Raw genomic sequence first — 26,289 nt, forward strand, 5'->3', positions numbered from 1 at the left:
GGGCCATCTCAGAGGCTGCTATACTGGACCCGCGGCTGGCCCAGGTCTGCATGGGCAGAGCCACCAAGGACCTTTAGCACCAGCACTTGGCAGACTCCAGGACACAGATGTATACAGCAGCAGCGGTTACCGCCTCTCAGAGTCTGATCCCCTGGGGCTGGCGTTGGTCAGTTGTGTTCCTGGGGTCACTGAATGGAGTGCCCTTCCTTCTTCCAAACGACAAAGCTCTGTCTGTGGACTGCTTATAGTATCAGCAGCCTGAGGCTCCATTAGTCCTAGTTGGTGACAGGGTGACAGGTACGCAAAGGGAAGGGTGAGCGACTACAGAAACACAATGAGGGTGTTAGCAGGTTTGGGGGGCGGGTGGTGGTGGTGCCTGACTCTGAGTGTGAATGGCCCTGGTGAAGGGTTGGGTATTGGAGACAGGAGGGGAAATGAATTCCAGATGGAAACTCTAGATGAGACGGCACAGGGTCTGTTCTCTGGGGTATGCTGGAGGCTCAGCCTGGCTGCAGCGTGGTGGTAGTGGGCAGGAGCAGGCTATGGGGGTGTGTCAGCATCGGGAGGGGTTCCTCTGGAGCTGGCGGTATAGTTCACTGATATCAGGCCTATCACTGAGACCCAGTGCGGGGGGAGGGCAGTTTGCTAGGACCAGAGTATTCAGGACTGTGTCGTCCAAGGACAAGGCCTGGGAGCAACAGGAATGGGAGAAGTTTACACGGGGTCACTTGTATCCCCTTCCCAAGGCCCCTATTCATTTCTAGCAGCAAGATCTTCAGAGGCCCAGGCTATGAAGTGGAATCAGGTGGACACTTGCTTTGCCAGCATTTGGTTCAGTGCTTTTCACCCCCGGTGCCTGCCCAGCTGGGTCCCAGCATGCTCCTTCCATGTGACCTGCTATCTGAGGGGTGAGGGGTACAGACAGGACGTCACTGACTTCAATCTGACTTAAATCACTCTTGTGACAGGCACTGGAAGAAGTGCCGATCTTGGGCAGCTCTGCAGCCACCCACCCTCCCCGGGTGTCGGTAGCTCGTGTGTCTGTCTGCCATGGGGCTGATTGAATGATTTGCAGTTGGCATCCATGGTCTAGTACTCTTATCCCATCCGGGCTCTTCTTTGAATAAAACCCCAAAGCCAAGTATGAGGTCGGTCCTGTCCCCAACTCCCTGATGCCTGGTGCGGCATGGCAGCCAGGTCTCTCTTGCCTGTTTGTCACTCTCTATGCTCTCCCGCTCCCAGGACATTCTGGCCTGAGAGAAACATGCCCAATGTGCAAATCCCTCAGGTAATGCGGGAATTCATCACCAGGGGAGTGTGGGTGATCCAGGAATGGCAACCTGATCACAGCCTGGAGCTAGAGGGAAGCTCAGGTTGCAGGGAGCGAGACAAGGAAGAGTGGTGGACTGGCAGTGTGGGGCCCAGCATGCTGCAGGGCAGCGACCTCCTTGCAAACCATGAGCCAGGCGGTCGAGGGGAGGGTGCTCATGTGCCCTGGGTATCTATCTGTGGTCCGGTTGTAAATGTGAACGTCAACCTTTTGTCTCTCAGAAGTGGTGTCGCCTGGATTGTCCGCTTTAAGGTCACCCTAGCTACCAACTTACTGCAGGTGGTCTCTTCAGCTACGTCATCATACCGTTCCACTTGCAGGTGACCGCTTTACCAGGTAGACCAGTAATACAATTCGCACTTCAAGTAGTCTCTATAGTACAGAGCATTAGGAGAGACGGCTCCCCTAACCCACAGTTTCCAAGGATGACCCTCTAGCATGGCATGGCTTCAATACCCCCCCCGCCCCCACACCCCACAACTGCATCTCCCTGATGGCAGCAGCTCTGGGGCTGGCAGCTCACCCACTGCCACACACAACAAAAGATCAGGTATTTCTGTGGAAGGGCTTGGTCTGAGTGTGCTCGTCCACACCCACTCTGAAAGAACACGATTGGACGCCGCTTTCTTGGGGAAATAGTGAGCAGAACCGGGATGGGCTTCTTGGAGGTGAAGGGATATTGAGAGGGAAGCCAAAAGCAACAAGACGATTTTAGATTATTCTTTCCTTGTACCCAGAGCCCCAGTGCATCAGAAGACAGGCTGCCCTCCTCCTGACCCTTGAGGCTTTGCTCAAAAACATCTCTGTCCCAGCTACACCAAGTGCACAGCCATGGAGCTCTCTGGATTGGCCCTGGGGAGGAGGGGGAGGTCCGCAGCAAGTTCATGACTGCTCAGACATGCAGAGGTCAAAGCACAGAGCCAACAGCCAGACCTCTTATCATGAAAATAGAAAGAGGGAAAGGCTGGTTGAACCAAAAGCACCTATAAAATTATATTGGTCCTTTGTAACCATGGAGCACTCCCACAAACACATACAAATCCGACCGCTCATCGCTCATCCCTCGCCCCTCTCACCCCTCGACCGCCTTCTTATTTTCTATAATTAATTGGGCAAGAGAGGAAAGAACTTGGGACAAGTTCAACTGCGGTCAGAACTTGCAGCCCTCTCTCTAGTAATAACCCGCGGCAGAGGGGCAGGGGCGTGGCGCGGCAGCTGTCGGTGTCTGGTTACCTGGAGCATGTTGAGGAGCAGGCTCCGGAACTTGGTCCCCTCCACCATGAAGAGCGCCATCTTGTCACAGAGCTTGGCAGCCGTGAAGGCGAAGCTGCGATCCGACACTGCCTTCTGGTAGATGGTCCGCACAATCTCCCCCAGCATCTCCTCGGAGTTGGTGGAGTTCTGGGCCTCCTCCATGAAGGTGGTGAGCTTGGCGTCCACGTCGCTGCTGTTGTTCCGCATGCTGTTCAGGATCTCCATCAGCTTGTCCATCTTGTTCTGCTGAGGACTGGTGGTTTCCACGGTCACTTCATCCTGGGGACATGGGACACAAATCCAGTGCACCTGAGTGAAGTTGAGGTTTCTGTGAGGTCCAGAGCGGAGGGGGGGGGGGTTTACACCTCAGAAAGAAGGATCTGCTGCGGGAATGCTAGTTAGCCTCCACCAGGGAGCCGCCAGGCTAGCCTCCCCGTTCTTTGCTTTTTTTTCTTGGCCCCTGTGACATACATCTTGAACTGACATTTATTGTGAATTCTAGCTTCTCCCTAGGATTCTCCCATCTAAGTACTAGCCAGACCCAACCCTGTGTAGCTTCCAAGATCAGATGAGATTGGGTATGTTCAGGGTGGTGTGGCTGTAGACTCCACTGAGGATTCTCATATACACTGGCTTTTCTTTTAAAAATATATTATTTATTTCTTTATTTGCAAGGGGGGAGAGAGAAAGAGAGGAGATAGATAGACAGACAGACAGACAGATGGGGGGGGCACATCATAAGCTTTTGCCTCTGCAAATGAACTCCAGATGCATGTGCCACTTTGTGCATCTGGCTTTACGTGGGTACTAGGGAGTGGAACCTGGGTCATTAGACTTTGCAGGCAAGTGCCTTAACTGCTGCGTCATCTCTCTAGCCTGGCTTTTCTCTTTGTCTATGACATGTCTTAATCAAGCAATGATTTAATGGGGCTTATAAACAATGAAATAAGATAATAAACAGGAAATGTGGTCTAAGAGGCAAAGAGGCGAGAAAGATCAGACCAGGGAGGTGAGTAGGATCCAAAATGCCTGTGGTGCCGGGTGTGGCCTCAGAGTCGGCCTGTGTACCCCACATCCTCGGCTCCAAATGCCCAAGGGTAATATTCTCAGGCATAGGGTTCCATGTGGACTCAGCCTTGGCTCTGCATCCTGTGCAGACTATGATGGGTGTCTGTCTACACACAAGTACTGCTCACTAAGAAATCGCCCAACATGCTGTTCAAATGGGCGGGTGCTTCTAGCAGGGACATTTCAGACTAAAGCACTATCCCTTAGGAAGTTTCACAGACCAGGCTGGCATGGGAGCCGGGTGGGCACAGGTAAAAATCTAGAAAAGAAGAAAATGGCACTGGGCTGTGCCACACACTATGCACTCAAACACAATGGAGCACTGGTCCAGGATTTCTTGGCTGGGGTGTGGGATTGGCTGAAGGGCAGGGTGGGGTCACACAGAGAGACCTCACACTTGTCCTTTGCTCTCTAGTGAGGAGCTCTGGGCTGGGAGGCTGTAGTGAGGCTTTCTCTCCACTTCTCTGTCTCTGGCTACGTGCACTGGGAAGGCAGTCCCCTCTCTGAGCTTCCATTTCTTGGTGGGGGTAACATGGTGATGCTGGAGAGATCCAGAACTTTCCTTGAGCACTACCATGTGAGGTCAAGATGTATCGCGGCTGTCCTTCCACTTGAGAAGTGAGCTGTACATGACCGGGGTGCCCTGGGTGGCCCGCTCCTCCCACCAGCTCACCCTCACTCAGCTAGTCCTATTGTCATGGATACACTACCCCCCCCCCCCGCACCCCTCCTCCCCCCCCCGTGTTGAAGGCAGAAGAGAAGACTTGCTCTCTGGTGTGGAAGGGGATTAGAAACTCACTTGTCCCCCAAAAGGGGTGTCCTTTTTTGGGAGGGTACAGCTGGCTGAGTGAGAAATGACTCAGCCTAAACCCATGTTTACCCTTCAGTGAACCTTGGTTCACTTACAGTGAGCTTTCAAAATTTGACATATGTGCCTAATGATCCACGTGATCTATACAAGGCCTCCGCATACTGTACTGAGAACATCACCGCCCCCCATATACCCTACTGGGACCATCAGACCCCCTGCAGTGGTCTGCATACAGAATAACTAGTCATGAAGGTCTTTATCTAGATGGTTTTCGTTTCTCTGTATGGTGCCCATTTTACAGATGAATAAACTGGGACTCAGAGAGCTTGGGTGACAATCTACCCAGTCAGTTAAGAGTGAGGACTAAACTCCAGGCAATGCATTGCAGGTAGGTTGGTAAAACTCTAGAGAACTGAGCCATCCTCCTGGCGTGGCATTGGCCACTTGGAAGCTCACTGGGCTGAGCCACTCATTGGCTGGCCATCAGCTAGGAAGCTCGTGAGGGGCCCACAGGAAGTGAGTGGGGTGGAGGAGGAGTGGGTGGGGAGGTACTTGAGGTGGGGACACAGGTGCAAGATCTCAGCTTCCAGAATTGATCTGGGAAGAACACTGCCCACCCCCTCCTGTATGAGACAGCCTCTGGGCCAAAGGTCAAGGAGAGAAGGTAGTGGGAAGAGAGGCCAAGGACCCCAGACTTTGAGATTTCCCACAGGGAAGACCCCACTGGATCTGCCTGCTCAATGGGGATGGCTTCCTGAGACTGGTTCCTCTGCAGGTAACCTCATTCCACCGTTGAGGCCGGGAGGGGCTGGGTGGTGGTGCTTGCCTAGTATGTACAATGGGCTTACTACCATCAGCAATGAAGTGCTATTCCTTCCCTGGTGGTTTGGGGAATCTGGCGAAGGTGTGGAAGCTGTGCAGAGCAGGGTTAGGAAAGACAGGCTCCTGGGGAGCAAAGGGAAGGCTCCCTCTCCTGTCACATCAGCCTGGCTAGCACCTATATGCAATGAGAGGGGAAGCTCCCATGGGCACCTTCAGCCTTCCCTGGCGTAGGGGATGAAGCTAGGAGGGGCAAGGCTGAGGCTAATTTATGCCCTCTCCCCTGCTGGGGATGTTTGCTGGGAGAAATTTCACAAGCCCTCTGTGTCTATGCATGCCCTCAGCACCAACCCTCAGACTCTGACCCCAGAAAAACACACCCTGGGCTCTTTCCTCCCACGTCTCCCTCAGCCTTTTTCCATTCCGAATGTTCATGCTTGGCCTCTTGGGAAAGAGAGCCAGAATGTTCGGAGGGGTTCATGCACAGCTGGCCATGGGCTTGCTTTAAGGTGGCATGGCAGTGCTGGCCTGGTGTGGTGTGTTCATGCAACCACAGAATCCCCTGCCTCCCCTCACACAGAGGAACCCATCATCTCTGCCCAAACTCCTCCCCAAGGCCACCCACCAAAGCGCCTACCTCTTGGCTGTCCTCCCTGGTGCAAGAGAACAAGGAAAATTCAACTACCGGTACCTTTTGTTTCAGCCTTCGCCGCAGCCTGTCTTTAGAAGACTGGAGTAGGGTGATTTTGGGCCGCTCCCCAATGCGCTCGGGAACACTGTCCTTACGTTTTGTTTCGGCCTCTGGCCCCCCTGGGGGCTGTGGGGTTGGCCTCTCAGAAGTGGTTGGGGTTGGGGTGTCAGGGCTGCGGGGAGGTTCAAGGCCACCGTGCCCAGTCTCCCCTGGGCTGTCCTCAAGTTTGGGGCTGTCGATGGTCACGGTCTCTTTGGCATTGCGGTGGGTTCCTGCCTCTCCTTTGTCACCTGGTGGGTGCTTCGTGTTGCCGTGGTGCCAGCGCCGGTTCTGGCTGTAGCCGTGGTGGGTGGGCCTCCCTGAGGGGTGGGGTCCTGAGCCCCCCTGGTAGGATTTCTGGTGGTCCCTGTTGTGTTTGGCACTGCCTGGCTGGTGGTCACCATGCTGTTGGGGCTTGTTCCCCCCTGGAGGTCTCTGTTGTCGTCTGTAAGCCAAAGTAGATAGGCAGAGAAGAAGGGAAGGTCACTAGGCGAACTGGTCGAGGGTCCTGCATCTGAACACCAGAACAAGAAGCCATCACCTGGTCCCACAGTACAATATAATTGCTTTTTGTTTTTGTTTTCTCAAGGTAGGGTCTCACGCTAGCTCAGGCTGACCTGGAATTCACTATGTAGTCTCAGGCTGCCCTCGAACTCACGGCGATCCTCCTACCTCTGCCTCCCAAGTGCTGGGATTAAAGGGGTGCGCCACCATGCCTGGCATAATATAATTGTATTTTTAAGACTAAACTATTTTAAAGGATTGTTTATCATTATAGAAACTCAATTTCAATATCTATTTGATAAATTTCTACTGTGGAAATGTGAGTATTGTGGGTTGGGTCAAATGCATCTTACTTTCTGGCAGTTTTTTTTTTTTTTCTTTTTCTTTTCTTTCTTTTTTTTTTTTTTGGTTTTTCCGAGGTAGGGTCTCATTCTAGACTAGGCTGGTCTGGAATTCACTATGTAGTCTCAGCGTGGCCTTGAACACCTCCTACGTCTGCCTCCCAAGTGCTGGGATTGAAGGTGTGTGCCACAACGCCTGGCCAGTTTTTTTTTTTACATATAGCAATAATTTATTCCGAAATATTCATTTAAGTTTGTTGAGACATGATTCATGTCTTGTTAATAAAAGAGCAGCCATCTCACCTCAAATACCAGAATATACAACAGTTACAACATAGCAAATATTCTACCTACTTCCAGATAAAATCTGGTTCGCATAAAATAGTTTCATTCAATGTTTTACAGTTACATAGACTTTTTTTTTAAAGCATAGAATAGTGTGAATTATTGCACTGTAGCTACCTCTATGCATATCATGTGACCAAAGAGCTGTTAATCATTACTTCTGAAATTGAACCATTAGTTTCATTAATGCAGGTTTCAGGCATTTTTTAAAAAATTTTTATTTATTTGAGAGCGACAGACACAGAGAGAAAGATAGATAGAGGGAGAGAGAGAGAATGGGCGCGCCAGGGCTTCCAGCCACTGCGAACGAACTCCAGACGCGTGTGCCCCCTTGTGCATCTGGCTAACGTGGGACCTGGGGAACCAAGCCTCGAACTGGGGTCCTTAGGCTTCACAGGCAAGCACTTAACTGCTAAGCCATCTCTCCAGCCTCAGGCATTTAAAAAAAAAAACATATTTGAGTGAAAGAGAAAGACTGAGAAAGAGGTAGATAGAGGGAGGAAGAGAATAGGCACACCAGGGCTTCTTGCCACTGCAAACGAACTCCCGATGCATGTATCACCTTGTGCATCTAACTTTATATGGGTGCTGGGGAATCAAAGCTGGGTCATTAGGCTTTGCAAGCAAGCTCCTTAGCCATTGAGCAGTCTCTCCTTCCCACATTTTTACTTTCTATTTAAGTTAATTAGGTCAAGGCATGGTGGTGCACACCTGTAATCCCAGAATTTAGGTAGGGGAAGCAGAGGCAGCAGGATTGCTATGAGCTCACAGTCCATCTGGGCTATACAAGGAGATTTTAAAAAGCCAAAAAAAAGTTAACGGAAAAATCTATTTTCTCACTGAAATGTTTTTTGCTCAATGGTGGAGCTTAAGGAAAATTAAAATGGGTAAGCAAGGGACAGATACGGACCTATATTCCTGCTTCTACACAAACGGCAACTTACAATACACTGTGTGTTAGGAAAGAAATAAGTGTAATACATCTGAAGGGAAATTGTATAATTTGTTTCAAAAGCCTGAAAAGTATGAAATCATTGGTCTTGGCAAGTCCATCTGTGGCAGATATTCAAAGGAAATAATCACAGATGTACGTGAGGACTTAGGCACAATGATATGCATCCTAGCAAACGGGGCAGTCAAAAATGTGCAGAATTCACTCTCTCTCTCTCTTTTTTTTTTTTCCAAGGCAGGGTCTCACTCTGGTCCAGGCTGACCTGAAATTCACTATGGAGTCTCAGGGTGGCCTCCAACTCACAGCAGTCCTCCTGCTTCTGCCTCCCGAGTGCTGGGATTAAAGGCATGTGCCACCACGCCCGGCTAAAAAAATGTTTTTTATCTTTTAAAAAATTTTGTTTATTTTTATTTATTTGAGAGCGACAAACAAAGAGGCAGCTAGAGAGAGAGAATGGGCACACCAGGGCTCCAGCCACTGCAAACGAACTCCAGATGCATGCACCCCCTTGTACATCTGGCTTACATGGGTCCTGGGGAATCGAGACTTGAACCAGGATCCTTAGGCTTCACAGGCAAGTGCTTAACAACTAAGCCATCTCTCCAGCCCAGAGTTCACTCTCATTGATGGAGACATGGTGTCATCTAAGACCAAGTACTTATATGTGTAGGGAAATCTGGAAGTAGTGGCTATCATCTCTCGGAGATGGAATATGGATTTTCCTTTTTTTTTTTTTGGGTTTTCTAACTGAACATAATTATATTTATTTACAAAGGGTCTCACTATGTAGGCCAGACTGGTGTTGAGCTCTCAATTCTGCCTTGGCCTCCCTGAGTGTTGGGCTACAGGTGTACACCAACATGTTTGGATGTTGATATGTACTAATTATTTTCTATTTTCTTTCAACTTGAGATCTTTCTGGTATCCGGAATGACAAGTGATTTTCTACTGAGACTTTGATATTGGGCTTTGTGTTGGGATTTTGAACTTGGTTCAACTTTCTTTCTTTTTTTTGAGGCAAGCCCAACATATATATAATTTTTCTTTATTTCTTTGGGAGGGTGTAAAATAGGCAGGGAGAGAGAGAGAGAGAATGGGTGTGCCAGGGCCTCCAGCCACTGCAAATGAACTCCAGATGCATGTGGCCCCTTGTGCAAATGGTTTGTGTGGGTCCTGGGGAATTGAACCTGGGTCCTTTGGCTTTGCAGGCAAGCACCTTAACCACTAAGCCATTTCTCCAGCCTAACTGGCCTTTTCTTTTAATGTGCATGGGAGAGAGAATTGGTGCACCAGGGCCTCCAGCCATTGGGATCAAACTCCAGATGCATGTGCTACCTTGTGTGCATGTGTGACCTTGTGCGCCTGGCTTAAGTGGGATCTGAAGAGTCAAACATAGGTCCTTAGGCTTTGCAAGCAAGCACCTTAACCGCTAAGCTATCTCTGTAGTCATTGGTTCAAGTTTCCATGTTAGCTAGCCTTCTCTGACCTGGCTCTGGTTGGCCACTATGGAAAGGCGGTTAATGTCTTGTTACTAGCCAGAGTAGGGGAAAGTCCATATTCCCTACTGGGCCTTCCTTGACATACAGGGGCTCCCTGTTACTACTAGGTAGGAAAAGGGCTTAGCTCTCCATGAGGTGTTCATGCACACTGTGGGGTGAAGTTCTGACTCCCCACCAGGTGCCCTGTGACATCATCTTCCATAATTAGCAAGGTCTCCTGCTTCCTGCTGGCTGGAGCTGGTTTTGTCTGCTTCTAAGCAGCCACCTCTGACAGAGAGAGAGGGTTACTTTTGCATCTCTGTGACAAAATGTTTAATAGAAGCAGACGCCAACTTACTTGGGCTCAGTGCAGAGGGCTTTGGTTGTGGGCAGGCCAGTGTGGTGGTTAGGGGTGTGTGGTGGAGGAACGCTTTCACTTATGATCAGGAAGTCAAGACGAGTCAGGAAGAGGTCACACACAAGAGAGCCCCAAAGACTTGTCCCCAGTGATCTACTTTCTCCAACTACGCTCCACCTCCCAAAGTTTCTAGAACCTTCTTAAATAGCTTTCCACACATAAGCCTGTGAGGGACATTTCATATTCCATACAACATAATGATAATAGAGAGGTGTTCCTTATCCCCCAAAGGATGAACATCCCAACTCCTTACTTGGGATCTTGGCCACCACTCTAGGGGGAATGGGTGCCTTGTGACAGTCTGATGAGGGAGGATGCCAGGTTCATTCATGGGCCTACACTGGAGCTGTGGGCAGAGCCATCCTTTTTCCTGGGGCTTTTGGTTAAGTAGAACAGTTAAAGCCTGGGGCCGGGGAGAGGACTCAACAGTTAAAGGCGCTGGCTTACGAAGTTTGATGGCTTGTGTTCCATTCACCAGTACCCATGTAAAGCCAGATGCACAAAGTACTGCAGGGTACATGGAGTTTCTTTGTAGTGGCAAAAGCTACTTACTTTGTGCGTGCGTGCGTGCGTGCGTGCGTGTATTCTCTCTCTCAAAACCAAGATTGGTTAGAGAGAGTTTAAACTGCTTGAATGCTGAGCACATCCCTGCTCCCTGAGAGTGCAAGCTTTTTACTAGGGTTTCTTTGTTTTGCCTACGTCTTAGGAGACGTATTTCTGGTGGGTTCTGTTTTCTTTAGCTCCAAGTTTGAGGTGTATGATACCAAAAAAGAAAATTCAATTTCATCACCAACAGGCCTTTGGATGACCGTGGCTACTCAGATTTTAAAGGCCGGGGAGCCCCGAACAGCCCACCCTAGGGAAAAAACAAACAAACAAAACAAAGCCATACAAAAACTACTAGAGGTGTGGGATGATAGCTCAGTGTAGAGCACTTGCCTAGCATGTCCCCAGGTCTGGGTTCTGTTCCCAGCACGCAGGGCGGAGTGAACAGACAATGCCCTGGGCCACATGCTTATGATGTTTAGTGATTTTTTTTCTCCCTTCCTTTCAATGTCAATTACTTTCAACCAACTGGCCCTATCTCCTGCCACTTTCTTTGTTCATTGAATGTGGGTTCTTTTTCATGTAGCTCAGAGGAGAACCTTGGAAATTCCCTGGCAGATAACGCTTGATTCTTACAACTCTTGTCATCCTTATTTAGAATTTCTGTGGCGCTTGGAGCTATGGCCTAAGAAACGTCCCTGAAGGATGGTCGGCCAAACCCTTCCCAGCGGCTCATTTCCCACTTGCCATTTCAGGGATTTCCCTCTCTGTCTGGCAGCTACCCTTGCAAGGGAATTAAAAAAAAAAAAAAAAATAAGAAGAAGAAAAAAAGAAAACAACTTTTGTCCACCTGAAGGAGGAAGGAAGTCATTTCTAGATGGCCAGCTATCAAGGGTTCCAGAAAGAAATTAGCCCAGACTTAAAGAGTTTCTGCTGCTCATCCCTGGAAATGTGGTGGGGACCGGGATTCCACACCTGCCTGTTTGGAAAAACCTTGGAGCCAGCAGCCCAGTCAGTGCGGCAGCAACCAAGAGGCTGCTGGGCTGCAGCAGATACCTGCAGTATCACACTGGCTGGGGAGACGTCCCTTGGCATGTGAGGAGGGTCATTTGTAGGTGGGAGGGGGAGCCAAAGAGCCCCACCCTTAAATATCCCAAGTAGTCATGACAACTGGGCTTAAAAGATGGAGGGTTTGATATAGAGCTATATGGTAGGTGAGCTCAGCTGCTGATCTAGGAGGCCAGGTCCCACTGGAGGCCGGGGTACAAAGCCTCCTTTTTGTTTTGTATCCCTTCTCTTTCTCAGAGCGAGTGGCTGCTGGGACTGGCCTTGAGTACAAGCAGACCTTACACACACACACACATACATACATACACACACACACACACACACACATACACACACACACACACACTTACTTTTCCTGTGCTAGGGATGTGACCCAAGGCCTTGCAAGTATGCAACCACTGAGCTGCACCCCCAGCCTCTTTTTCCCCCCACTTTGTAGATAAATCAACAGAGGCTCCTAGATTATGCCAAACCTATCTACTCATTATGGGATCCAGAGACCACCTTCTGTCTCTCCTCCATTCACACTGCGGTCCAGTCCCTTAGGGATACACAGCTGAATTCCCACAGAGACCTCTGTGGCAACAACCACAGGGGGCCTGCATCTTCGCCTGGGCAGTAGCTGACAGGGCCTCTGGAACCATGGACAGATTTGGGCCTGGGCCTTGTTCCCTAGCCACAGAGACCTAGGCTTCCCTGCTTGGCCATTCGACCATTCACAAGCATTTGCCGGCAGTGGCTGGGGTGAGCCTGCTAAAGCCAGTACGTTCTCTTCTGAGCTCACCGGCACTGGGTTTCATCGATACCTTTGACAGGGGCCAGCTGGCTGCTCCCCATGCGCCCTGTGGGTTTGGCTGGCCCAGGATGAGCAGCTTCTGCTCTCAGCCACGGGTGAACGAGGAGGTTGCAGATGTGTCAGACATATGGACTTCCTGCGCTCCAGATTGGAAGTATGGTCAGTAGAAAGGGCAAATGTCTACCTCTCTGCCCGCTCATTGTCCGCTCTGACTATTGCTCTCAGGTGAGGGGATGGGTTAGGGAAGGACAGCAATATTTCCTTTGAGGTCTGGTAGCACCTGCTACTAAGACAAGAATCCTTTTGTTAGGGGAGGGGGTTGAGAATGGAAATTGTCATCTTTTTCTACTGTTCATTTAGTCTATTCTTTCTGCTTTGGGTCCTGAAATCAGACATCCTGTTTTAGTTTAAGATTATTCTCCTTTATAAAAAAAAAAATAATAATAACATTCTCAGAACACCACAGCTACATTTTGGGAGGTGGGTGTAAAGAGAATAACTTCAAATTTGGTTTTAAAAAATGGTTTTCACAGTGGTCCAAATGGAGACAAACGTTTCTCTGTTCCGTTTCTTATTTCATAATAGTTCCCAACCAGATATTCCGAGGGCCACTGCCTTATTATGGTTCTCTCCATGTCGGACACTTTACCACATAATTTGTAGCTCTGCTTAAAAATTTCTGAAAGCAAAATTCCTGGGCAAGTGGTTTGTAAGCTATGCATGGGCTCATGTTTCCTGCCTTCAGGAAAAGTGATGACTGCTCATTACTAGCGTGGGCATTCCGTTCTGCCCACCTCCATGGACCCCAGGTCTTGCCCAGGCTCGTGTCTTCCCTGTCCTAGCCACTAGGACAAAATGAGACTGACAGGACACTTAGGGGCTCAGTGTCAGGGGCACTTCACAGCGCGGGGGCGGCTTAGCCCAGTGTGGCCACATGGGGCCCAGAAACAAAGGCCTCCACCCACACCAGCCCCCATCTGCAGAATGATGGGGGAGTCCAGAACGGGAAAGCGTAGGGGACTCTTTCGTCCCCCCTGAGGGATGGCTCGCTACTGCCACCCCATGCTATGCTGGAGACTTCCACACTCTGTGGCTCTTTTTGTTTTCTCAGCATTGGTAAGAAACAGCTCAAAACTGAGGCCTCTGTCAACCAGGGTAGAAGTTGCCTTAAGAAGTTTGGTATTTCACTGTTAGGTCTGAGCACTTGGAAACCAGATGAGCGCCTGGCCCATGGATGCTCCCTATGGAGATGCAGGGGACTCACTCACCCTGAGAATCCTGTAGTCTCCCCAAGTGTGGAGCGGATGAATGAATGACTGTTGAGTGATGGGGAAAGGGCTGGTTCACTCCCCATTTTCTTAATGAAATGTGTGGGATTCTGTTCTCCTGGGAGGCTAATCTGAGGTGTGTCACTGGATTCATGGAAGACAACAGAACGCTCTGAGGGCAGCTGGGGAGTGTGTGTGTGTGTGTAAGCATGTGTATGTGTGTATGGGGTGAAAGCTGTTCTGGGGAGTGTCTCAGCACTGTCAGTACCATTAGACATTAAGACCCACCCAGATTGGCCCAGGGTCTCACTTGCTGAACCTCCGATGCCCACCACAGTCAGCGAGTACACCTGTCCCAATGGTCCATCTCTGCTGCTCCAGGGTCCTGAGCCCTGCAGAGAGTGCATGCTGTTGTTGAGCCGCTATAGCCCTGATCTAGAGCCCTGGCCCAACCCCAGACTGCGTGGGTTGCGGAAGGGATAGACAGGTGGAAGCAGAGGGAGCCGTGGGCAGGAGGAAAGGCTTGGTTGGGGAGGGAGAGCCATGTTCTAGAAGCGGCCATCCAGCCTGGGCTCCGCTGTGTCTGGGGAAAACCACATGGCTTTGGGTTCCAACTGTGCTGGGAACAATCCTTTGCCCTTCGCGTCTGTGGTGCCTGTGGTTGAAGCCTGGGGGAGGGCAGGGCTGGGGAACAAGTTTTGGGATGGCTCTCTATTTCACTGTTGCCTCTTGGGAAGGGAGGGCGGTGCTGTGGGCCCCTGCCTCTGTACTCCACAACAGAGCCGAGGCCAAGGGAAGTGGTTTGCCTAGGGACGCTCAGTGGCCATATGCCTCTGTCCCCTCTCTCAGGACTCTTGCCCACCTTGCTTACTGTGTGCTGGGTGGCTCCATCAAGGCTGTGCCTTGGCATTCCTAGCTGCGGAGTGGGAGAATGGACCCTCTCTCTGGGTATTGGTCCGGGCAGGTTCCCAGATCTGATTCCTGCATAGGTCACGAGGCCAGCTTGAGCTTTCAATGAAATAAAGCCCAGGAAAGCCTTTGGGGAACAAAGGCACGTTATAAATACGAAGTATATTTTTGTTCCAGGATGAATCAAGCATTCCAAGAATCTTCGGCCTCAAAGTTCCAAGGCAGCGTGATGTCATGGGAAGAGCACGCGGCTGCCCTTGGGAGCTGTCAGGCTCCACGTGAACCTGGTGGCATGGTTCCAGGGGAAGGCCCTCGCCCTTCCGCTTGGCCTAAACAGGCCCTGCTGACTCCAGGTCCGGCCTGTGGTCCCTCACTGCAGCCTGCTGGTGGGTCTGGGCATCCTCCTTGACCTATGATTTGTTCAAAGTAGGGACCTTGGGTGTGAGACCCTCAGAGTTCAAATCCTGACAATGCACTTGTAGCTGGGCAACTTCCTTAACCTCTCTGGACCTCTGCTTCTTAATTGATGAAAAGACAATTGAGCCATGCATCTCAGAGGGTTCTCGTGGATTTTGCTGTAAGTACCACATTAGCATCTGCTTGGAATAATACTGGACTGTACAGCTCACAGATATGCAGCATAAATGTTCCAGGAAGGTACTGGGCATTCCCACCACAGGTGAGGATGGAAGTAGTTTCTGTATTGGGTGTCCCATGGCCTTATGTTTTGGATAGTGTTCCACCACAAAGCCCAGAGAGATACTGCCCAGGGGTTTCTCACATACCTGATGACGATGTTCAGTGATCTCCTTGGCCCCAGCCCAGAGCCTGGGCCTTAGTGTCATCATAGCTAGTGGCCACAGTACATAGTATAATAAGATATATATTGCTTTCATGAGAATCTATCTATCTATCTATCTATCTATGCTTTTTTTAAATACACATGGTTACTTTTTTAGTTTATTTTGTTTATTTATTTGAGAGTGATGGGGAGGGGGGAGGAAGAATATGGGTGCAGCAGGGCCTCCAGCCACTGCAAATGAATGCCAGATGCATGTGCTACCTTGTGCATCTGGCTCACGTGGGTCCTGGGGAATCGAACCTTGAACCAGGGTCCTTAGGCTTCACAGGCAACATGCTTTGTTTTTTGAGGTAGGGTCTCATTCTAGCCCAGGCTGACCTGGAATTCACTATGTATTTTCAGGTTGGCCTAGAACTCATGGTGATTCTCTTACCTCTGCCTCCCCATGTGCTGAGATTAAAGGCATGTGCTATCATACCCAGTGAGAGTATATATATATGTATTGGTTTTTCAAGGTAGGGTCTCACTCTAACCCAGGCTGACCTGTAATTCACTATGGAGTCTCAGGGTGGCCTCGAACTCTTGGCGATCCTCTTACCTCTGCCTCCCGAGTGCTGGGATTAAAGGCGTGTGCCATCACACCCAGTGAGAGCGTATTTTTTTTTAATGGTTTCACCTTATTAGTTATTGTTACTAATTTCTTTGTATACAATTGACAAATTAAACTTTATCACAGATAAAAAAGTATATGTAAGGGTCTGGGGAGATGTTTATTTGCAATGCCTGCCCACCCAAGTTCAGATCCTCAGTACCCATATAAAGCCACATGCACAAAGTGGTGCATGCATCTGGAGTTTGTTTGAAATGGCAAGAGGACATGGCGTGCATATATTCTCTCTACTCACAAATAAATAAATAAAAAATAATTAAAACCTCCATAATCTATAGTGTTCAGTACGAGCTGTGGTTTCAGGAACCACAGGGCCAGAGAGCTGGGGAACCCGTCCTTCCTGGATAAGCAAGAAGTCTGTACTCATGCTTAAGGAACATGTTGAGTGGTTTCTACCTGCAGGAACACAGGTGTTTCTCTTTAATCCTTACAGGGACCCAAGGGAGTCTTTACCCAACCTCTCCCGCCCCCCCCCAAAAGGCTAAGCAGGGAGCAGGACCTGAGCCTGACCTTGACTTTGTGCCTCTGGGGCCTGTGCTCGTCAATGCCTGCACATGTGCACCTCCCAAGAAGAGTATCATGGATACTTCAGGTCAACATACATTGGCACAAGGAACTCAACTGAGCACCGTGCGGGGCTGCGGTGCTGCCCTGGACAGACGCAAAAGGCTGCCTTCGTGATTGTCCATCAGCAGATCAAAGGAAGTCAGAAAAGCAAAAACATGACCAAGCCCTTTTTTTTTCTTCTTCTTCTTAGAGGGATAACTATTGTGATGTTCAAAAATCTACCACCAGCAGCACCAGGTAGGACCTGGTGTCTGATGAGCTCTGAGGGTTCAGTCAGGGATTGCTTCCTGGAGGAGGAGGGGGACGGAGGGACCCACTGACCAGCGCAGACACTAGGAGGAGAGCTTCAGATACCCACAGTAGTTGTGGGCGTGAAGCCAGAGACATAGGGGTGGGGAAAATCACCCCGAGTTCTGCAGAAGAACTGCAACTTTGTCCTCAGTCAGGGACCTGGGGAATCTGGATGAATGTGTCAGTCCAACTCTCTATGGACAGCGAGACCACGGCCACACAAAATCTTTCCTCTATGCTCTGTGGCCATGGCCACCATTTCATCAGTGTCCTCACCGAGTGCTCCTCTCTCCTCAGTCCTTTTTCCTCTGTCCATCAGCCACAGAAGGAAAGGGACAGTAGTTCAAGACCTCCATGTCTGCCTGTTCAGTGCCTGAGACTCCCGCCTTCGATCGAGGCCATCCCTTGCTTCCCTTTTGGGATGCATCACCATGGGAGCGGACAGAAAGGAAGGAGGCTTTGCACACAACTGACGGTATTCTATCTCATAAACAAGCTGTGCCCCTGGCATGCCAAATACCAGAGTCTCCATCGAACGGGGCACAGCTAGGCACATTCCAGAGGGAAAATCTGGAGCCTGGGGTCTCTGAGGCCAGGTAATTCCAGGACTATGCCTGGGGGCTGGAAGTAAAGAGTCTAACCACACACCAAAGCCTCAGGCCAGTCACAGAGAGCACCCCGGGTCTTCTGGGCCGGCCCTGGGTGGGGGAGGGTGGAAGCAGAGGAGCCCCCGCAGCCCTAAATCTAGACAGACTTAGTGGAGACTCAGTGGGCTGTGGAGGACCACGGGGCTGCTGCTCGCCACTGCCTCACTGCATTAGCCATCCCATCCATCCACCCTCTGGGGATGGCCTCCTCTTCTTACAACTTCATTACTGACAGGTTCGCTGTCCCTGAAGGGCCATTTGTTCTATCCTGGGAAGAGGAGGAAACGTGAAATGGCAGGCTGAGGCAGTGACTCCCTGGGGTCAAATTTTTCAGCTGGAGCTGATGGACTGATGAGTCTGTGTCAAGATATGACCTCAGAGAAGCCTTCCGCGGCCTCATGCCCAGCCCTCACTCTCACCCCGGATAGGCTACCTGGGGACAGGCTTCCCAGCACATGGCTTCTTGGGAGCAGAACAAAGGGACTTGTAGCCGGGTGCTGATAAACCTTCACTTGGAATACCCCCACTCAGCCAGACAGCAGTGTATGCACCCCGGGACATTCTGATGACAAGGACTTCCTTGTAGCTTCTGAATTCTGGGGTCTGGAGGCTTCGCATGGGGAGGACCAGCACAGACACCTTGTGTGAGGGGACTGCGCAAAGGCATGAGCACTGGGAGACAGGACTTCTGGAGACCTTTCAACACAGCGTACTGTGTGGTCCCCAAAGCCCCTTACATGCAAAAATGAACTTTCCTCCTACCTCTCATAACCGACCAAAGTCTCAGCCTGTTTTATGCCAAGGCCTAGGCTGGAAGGTCAAGTTTCTTATCAATTGCATCTCACCCAGCTGTTGAGGAGGCACTACGGTGCAGCCACTGTGAACCAGAGAGGCAAGTTCTCTGTCTCCCCATACCCAACATGCCATGACAGAACAGGAGCAGGGCCACTGCTCCCACACCTGTTCCCATCCAGAAGCGCAGCACAAGGCCCTTGATTCCATTCCTAGACCACAGTCAATACGTCAATATCAACCAAAGGCCAGCCAGGCATGGTGCCTACTTATTGTCCCCGCATTCAGGAGGCAGAGGCAGAAGGATTATAAGTTCAGGGACAGCCTGTATTACACATACTGAGACCCTATTCTAAAATAAATAACCAAATAACTGAAAAATGTCCCTTATGATAGAAAGCCAACTAGTGAATTGGGATAAAATTAATGGAATTGGGAAATGATTTGGGAAACTTCCTAATAATAACTGTTTCAGGCAAGCACCATCAGTAGAGACTGTAGGATAAGTGTTGAAGACTTCCCCATGAGATCTTCCTTCCTTCCTTCCTCCCTCCCTCCCTCCCTCCCTCCCTCCCTCCCTCCCTCCCTCCCTCCCTCCCTCCCTTCCTTCCTTCCTTCCTTTCTGTCTGCCTTTCTTTCTTTTTTTAAGGTAGGGTTTCACTCTAGCTCAGGCTAACCTGGAATTCACTATGTCGTCTCAAGGGTGGCCTTGAACTCATGATGATACTCCTACCTCTGCCTCCCGAGTTCTGGGATTAAAGGTGTGTATTGCCACACCAGCTCTCCCACAAGGCATTTGTTTCTTTTTTTAAAAAATATATTTTTTATTTATTTTAAATATATTTATTTGTTTGAGAGAAGGAAAGAGGTAGAGTGAGAGAAAAAGAGAGAGAGAGAGGGCACGCCAGGGTTTCAATCCACTGCAAATGAACTACAGATTGATGTGCTACCTTGTGCATTTGGCTTACGTGGTTTCCTGGGAAATCGAACCGAGGTCCTTTGGCTTTGTAGGCAGGTGCCGTAACTGCTATGCCATCTCTCCAGCCCGATATTTCTTAGTTACAGAGGGAACCTAGAGCATACTACCTTCATGGGGTAATCAAAGTTAACTTCACTAGTAGTCGGGATACAGTGCATACCATGCACCAAGGACACATCGCGCTAAAAGTCCACATGATCTAAATCTGTTCTGAGGCCATGCCAGAGAGGCCCAGCTGCAAAGAAACAACTCATCCTTTCTTTTTGGGGTGGGGAGAGGAGGTGTACTTAAGAAAAGTTTTAAAAAGTTTACTTATTTGAGAGAGAGCATGTGCGCACGATAGAGAGAGAGAGAGAGAGAGAGAGAGAGAGAGAGAGAGAGAGAGAGACTGAGAGAATGGGTACTTTAGGGTCTCCTGCTACTGCAAACAATCTCCAGGTACATGTGCAACTTTGCGTATCTGTCTTTACCCGAGTTCTGGGGAACTGAACATGGGCGATCAGGCTTTACAAGCAAGCACCTTTAACCACTGAGCCATCTCTTCAGCCCACAACTGCCCCATCTTAAGCACAACCGATGCCCTGAAATGTAGAGCCTGCGGGACTGTCCCAGGTTGAGAAAACAGAGGAGACGTGGCCATGTAACATACCCAGGCCTTGGGAGTACCGCCGAAGCACGGCAGGGCCTGCACACGAGGTTACAGCCCTGCATTCATGGGCTGGACTGCGTCTTATGATCCTGACCACTTTTACTGTGGTTATGAAAAATTCCTTAAAGAAACACTCTGTGAAGTCCTTGGCAGCAAAAGGGCATTATTTTGGCAACAAAACCCTCAGACAGGACAGAAAGGAAAGTATATGAGGGAGAGAAGGAGGCGATGTTAACATTTGGCGGTCTAAGTGAAGGGGAGTTGGGCACTCTTTGTATGACTCTTACAACTTTTCTGAGATTCCGAAAAGCTGTCAACATCAAAAGCTTTATGTAAAGGGGAAACGGGAGGACATTCTAGAAGCAATGGCAGGCTTGGCACCAGTTCTGCTTGACTCAATGACTTTTCTTTTTGCACGTGTATAATAGGTTTGTAAAGGTGTGTGCATACATATGTAGAGGCCAAAAATCAATAGTAGGGATCTTCCTTGATCTCCTTGGTCTCCATTTTACTGAGCAGTCTCTTTCGCTTGAGCCCAGAGCTTGCTGGATCAGTTAGTCTAACTAGCCAGCTTGCCCAGGGATTTCCGGTCTTTGCCTCCTGAGTGCTGGGATTACAGACTGCCCCGCACCTAGCCGGTGCTCACATGGATGCTAGAGATCTGAACTCCCGTTCTCACGCTTGCACGACAGTTCTTTATCTACTGAGCCGCCTACCAGACCTTTGACTCAATTTCTTATGCTCTAAGCAAATCAAACAAAATACAGTAAAATCAAGCAACAAGGATCCTGCTTCCCTAAGTAGGCAGTAACCTCAGAGATGCTGCCCAAGGAGTGGTTCTACTGGTGCCGATGAACATAGTTCTCTGGGCATCTGGGTTTACAGGCCACAGACGCCCCCATGATGCATGAGTGCTGGGGCATCGTCTGAAGGAAACTGGGGAGACCCTGGGAAAGTCAGCTCGCCCTTTTGGAAACCACCTGCGGGTTCAACTTCTCAAAGCAAGACCTTGCTTTCCAGCCTGGGTGCATGTGTCAGGAGACCTGCTCCTCGGGGAGTGGAGCCAAGGATGGATATTCCCTATTCTTGTCTTTATCCTTGTGGAAACTGAGGCAGTTTACCCTTAGGTCTTTTAGACTTGAGAAGTCCTCTCATAGACACACACACACACACACACACACACCCAAACACACACACACAGACATATATTTTTTGGTTTTTCAAGGTACAGTCTCATTCTAGTCCAGGTTGACCTGGAATTCAGTATGTAGTCTCAGGGTGGCCTCGGACTCACATCTATCCTCCGACCTCTGCCCCCCAAGTGCTGGGATTAAAGGTGTCCACCACCACGCCAGGCTTCATAGTTATATATTATCTTGCAAACAAACAGCTTTTGGGACTAAAAAGTATAACACAAAGTTATTTGATATCAAATACGCTAGTAGAAGGGAATTGTAAGGTACATATTTAATCTAACCTTTTTTGTTTGTTTTCAATTTTTTGAGACATAGTTTTGCTCCCCTCAAACTCACTATCCTCCTGCCACAGCCACCAAAGTGCTGTGATTTGGGACATGCGCTAACAGGCTCTGCAACACAATTTTTATTTAATATTCTATTTTTATTTAGTTATTTATTTGACAGAGAGAAGAAGGGAGAGAGGGAGAGAGGGAGGGATGGAGGGAGGAAGGGAAGGAGGAAGGGAGGGAGGGAGAGAGAGAGAGAATACGGTTGTTCCAGGGCCTCTAGCCATTGCAAACGACCTCCAGATGCATGTGCCCCCTTGTGCAGCTGGCTAACATGGGTCCTGGGGAAACAAACCTGGGTCCTTTGGCTTTGTAGGCAAACGCCTTAACCGCTAAGCCATCCCTCCAGCCCGCAACACAATTTCTAATAACATTCATGAGGAGAGGTAAAATTAAACCTTCCTCCATTTAGTCAGAGATGCATTCTCCTCCATTCAGTATAAATGCGTTGTGAAAGAAAAAGCAGGCTTTTCTATAAAGAAATTTCAAAACACCAGATCACCATTACATTGTGGCTTTGGCAGCAAGCACACACGCACTAAAACACGGGCTAAAGTCTGACTATATAAGGCATGGGAAAAACAAAAGGCTAAACTGATTTCGTGACACAATGGAATTCTTAAAGTTTACAGGTTTTTTTTTTTTTTTTCAAAAATAAAAATCAACTGGTTTGTTTTTGTAATCTTGCTTTGTTTCTCAATGATCGGATCCACTCTCCTGGAAATATTGGAAGGCACTTCTGCCTAACCAGCAGGCAGCAGTGAGGAGGGCCAGGGCTGAAGCCTGAGCTGGGTGCCACGGAGAGGGCTGTGGGGTGGACAGCTGCAGTCGGGCACGGCACCCTGAACGTGAATGTGCAGCATCATTACCACTTAGGTGTTCCTCGAACAGCCTTTTAATATCAGCGCTCTTCAGTGCTTCCTTCCCTTAACCAACTGTCCATTACGGGTAAAAATTAAATATCTGACTGAGAATAAAATAATTTAAAACTGCCTAGTGGTCGAAACCACCAGAGTGGTTTTTAGGGCTTCACAGTGCTCAATTGCCTGAGCTATCTCGTGGGCTGTAGTGACCGCCATTAAAGCGACTCAGCCTGGGGTCAGATCTTCTGGGCCCAGTCATTTCCTTGATGCAGGCCCTTGAGAAAGACTCTTACGGGTTGGTGCCTCAGTTTCTCCGTAAGCGAAGTGGAGGAATGATAGTGCACCAGGCTACTACGTGAGGTTCTGGGGGTAGAATGCGTTGTCCTCTGGCTGTGCCTGACATAGTGCCCAGCCTCTGTTGCCGCCACATTCGCTCAGAACGCAGAACACGGTAGACTCCCAGGCTCAGTGGGTCACTTCCCCTGAGCACTGGCATCTCAGCCCCAAAGGTGCCTCCTGTGTAGGCTCTGTCTCCTCCAGGTGACATTAGGTCTGCAGCTCCATGTGGCACTGTCACAAATAGAAACCTGTAATATTTCTACAGTGGTTATTTTTAATTTTGTTGTTGTTTTGAGATAGGGTGTCACATAACCCAGGCTGGCCTCAAACTCGCTATATAGTTGAGGATGACCTTGAACTTCTGATCTTCTTGCCTCTACCTCTGAGAGCTAAGAATGCAGGTAAATTACCATCCCTGGTTCTATGGTAATTTTTTTCTTTTGTATTCATATGCCGTGTGTGTATGTCTGTATATATGTGTGTGATTATGCATGGGCACACAGGTGCCACAGTGCACATGTAGAGGGCAGAGGACAACCTCAGTGTATTACTTCTTGCCTTCTACCTTGTTGCAGGTAGGGTCTCTCATGCTGTTTTTTAATATTTTAAAAAAATATTTTATTTATTTGAGAGAAATAGGCAGAGAGAGAAGGGGGAGAGGGAGAGGGCGAATGGGCACACCAGGGCCTCTAGCTGCTATAAATGAACTCCAGATGAGTATGCCCCCTTGTGCATTTGGCTTACATGGGTCCTGGGGAAGTGAACCTGGGTCCTTTGGTTTTTCAGGCAAGCACTTTAACTGCTAAACCATCTCTCCAGCCCTTGTGCTGTGGTTTTTAAAATATACATATGTATGTATTTCCAAGCAGAGAAAGATTGAGAGAAGAGAGGTAGACAGACAGAATGGGTGCACCACGGCCTTTAGCTACTGCAAATGCACTCCAGATGCATGCACCTCTTTGTGCATCTGGCATTACGTGGGGACTGGAGAGTTGAACCAGGGTTGCTAGGCTTTGCAGGCAAGTACCTTAACCAGTAAGCCATCTCTCCAGCCCCCCCCCCCCCATGATGTTTATTTGTTTGTTTGTTTTTGCTGCTGCAAACGTCAGAGTGGCTGGCCTGTCCGCTTGAGGACACCATCACCCATTGCTGCAAGCACTTTGGGATTCCAGCTGCTAACACTACTGCCCAGCTTTATGTGGGTTCTGGGGATCTGAACTCTGGTCGTCAGACTTGTGCAGCAAGAGCTTTTAACCAGTAAGCCATCTTCCCAGCTCCGTGGTTAAAGGGTAACTTTTCAATAGTTTGGTGTGGGCTACTCCATCAAGGCTTCCACTGGGCCTGACCACAGGAAGGTAAAGGCAACAGGCTGCCAAAGCCAAGACTTCTGTGCTCTGTGGGGACACAAGAAAATACAAGGGTGACAGCCAAGATGCAGGGACAAGGACCTGAGCAGGCAAGGATACCCTGACTGGAGGTGGTCATCCATGCACAAAGTTTACCTGTCTTTACAGGTAAACCAAGGAACGAGTAGTCTGAGCCCGAGGGACTGAGTCTGGTGAGACCAAGGCTTAGCTTCTCAGTTGGGTTAGACGTGTGAGGCACCTCCACTGCCACCCCACAAGTGGCAGCAATCACTTTGTCAAGCTTCCTCAGGGGCCAGTGAAGTTAGCCCACAGACCAGTACAGAAAGGCAGAGTAGGGCCACAGGCCTGGGGCCTGTCCCTCTCAGTCTACCTGGCAGAGCTGGAGGCCACTGGTACAAAGCCCTATCACTTTAAAGGCAGGCCATGGGACTATCCCTGCGAGAGCCTGTGGGCTGTGGCTCATGGGGGCAGGAGTCGAGGGGACAGGTGCTGGGGTACGGTTCTGCTCTATTTCAAGATGGGCTTGGATAAAATTGCTGGTGGCCTGGATGTGGGTGGAGGGAAAAGTGTGGGGTTAAAGATGTCCCTAGGAAATTGAGTAAGGAGCAGATAGCATCCAGAATTCTAGAATTCCATGTCCAATATTTTACAAGGAAATGGCCATTTTTTTTCACTTACTTGCCATGTCTGCAACCCTAAAATTCCACTCTTTTATTATTATTAGTTATAGCACAAGACAATGAGTTTCATTAAGACATTTTCATACCAGTGAGTCGTGAGAATGGTTTCAAATTTGTTCTGAGGGTCATGAACACCTTAATCTTTTTTTTTTAAAATTATTTATTTATTTATTTGAGAGTGACAGACACAGAGAGAAAGACAGATAGAGGGAGAGAGAGAGAATGGGCACGCCAGGGCTTCCAGCCTCTGCAAACGAACTCCAGATGCGTGCACCCCCTTGTGCATCTGGCTAACGTGGGACCTGGGGAACCGAGCCTCGAACCGGGGTCCTTAGGCTTCACAGGCAAGCGCTTAACCACTAAGCCATCTCTCCAGCCCAATGAACACCTTAATCTTGATGATGGAAGTATGTGTGTGTGTGTGTGGGGGGGGGGCGCATTATCAAATTCTGAGATAGGTGTCAAGGTGGAAACTAGCCACCAGGTACTAGTCCAGCTCTGCCAAACACTGGGTAACCTGATTGCTGCAAGGTTGAGAAGCCTGGGCAAGATGGCCTCCGTGGTATTGAAGTGGACAGTGGTCCACAGGGGCCATGTGCAAAGAGAGAGTCCAGCCTACTCACGGCCAAGCCATAGAAGGAGCCACGTCTCAGTAGCAGGCAAGCACTTCCTCCCGGGGTTGCTTAGGGCCCATGTAGTTTCCTTTCATGATGGGGGATAACTCTGGAGGGTGAGGGCCACAGGGCGGGACATGGAGATGGATTATGGCATATCAGTGCAATTCTCGAGAGACACAGTTGTCTGCAGGAGGTGTGGTCCGAGTACCTCACCTAGTTAGAGGGCAGGGATGAGGAGGCCAAGCCCCTGACAGACTCCCCCTCCTGTACCCGGAGTGCTTCTGGGCCCGGGGCTCACTGGCCGTGGTGGTACAGCTCCATCAAGTTCCTGACCCAGCGTTGCTTTTCCTCTTGGTTCCACTGTGAAAATTTCCGATGGATCCACCCTTCTACATGGTTTGCTTTCTCCCTCCAGGCCCCCCAGTGCAACTTACACATAAAGGCCGGGGGCCAGGAAATAAATATGCCCCAAAGGAAAACCATCGGAAGAACAGGAAAAGGCCAGACGGAGCCATCCCCAAGTGGCCACGGCTTGTGGAGCTTCCGCGAAGATGCCTGCCACATTCCTGCTCAGCGGTGACCCCTGGCATCTCTGCCTGCAGCTTTAGCTCTGGCTCCATGCAGCTGGAGAGAGGGAGCCTTGCACCCCAAGGACATTGTAGTACACAGAGAATACTGTGTGCAGGATGGCTGCCTTGCGAGGCTAGAGGCACGGGCATCTGGCCAGCCCCTTTACCTTCCCAATGCCCACACTCCTAACCACTGCCTCATGGGAAATGTGGAGAAGGGCCCACTTTCGACACTGACCCCGTCTTGACTCAGTGTATCTTGGAAGACAGAAGACGAGGTCTGGCCACTCCCACC

The 26,289-nt window shown here is 49.7% G+C and overlaps 1 protein-coding gene across 10 annotated transcripts in view; it reads right to left on the reverse strand.

The window, feature by feature from the left end:
• Ctif (cap binding complex dependent translation initiation factor) overlaps positions 1-26,289 on the reverse strand; it is a 312,214-nt gene that overhangs the window by 99,678 nt on the left and 186,247 nt on the right. For 8 of the 10 annotated variants that reach the window (XM_045142912.1, XM_045142910.1, XM_045142904.1 and 5 more), the window contains 2 exons: positions 5,920-6,457; positions 2,564-2,863 (listed from right to left, as the gene is read on the reverse strand). In XM_045142912.1, the coding sequence (XP_044998847.1) occupies positions 2,564-2,863; positions 5,920-6,457 (838 nt within the window). The remainder of the gene's footprint in view (positions 1-2,563; positions 2,864-5,919; positions 6,458-26,289) is intronic. The other 2 variants (XM_045142909.1, XM_004656800.2) reach the window with 1 other exon arrangement.

This window comes from Jaculus jaculus, chromosome 2, assembly GCF_020740685.1.
Source record: "Jaculus jaculus isolate mJacJac1 chromosome 2, mJacJac1.mat.Y.cur, whole genome shotgun sequence".
Taxonomy (NCBI): domain Eukaryota; kingdom Metazoa; phylum Chordata; class Mammalia; order Rodentia; family Dipodidae; genus Jaculus; species Jaculus jaculus.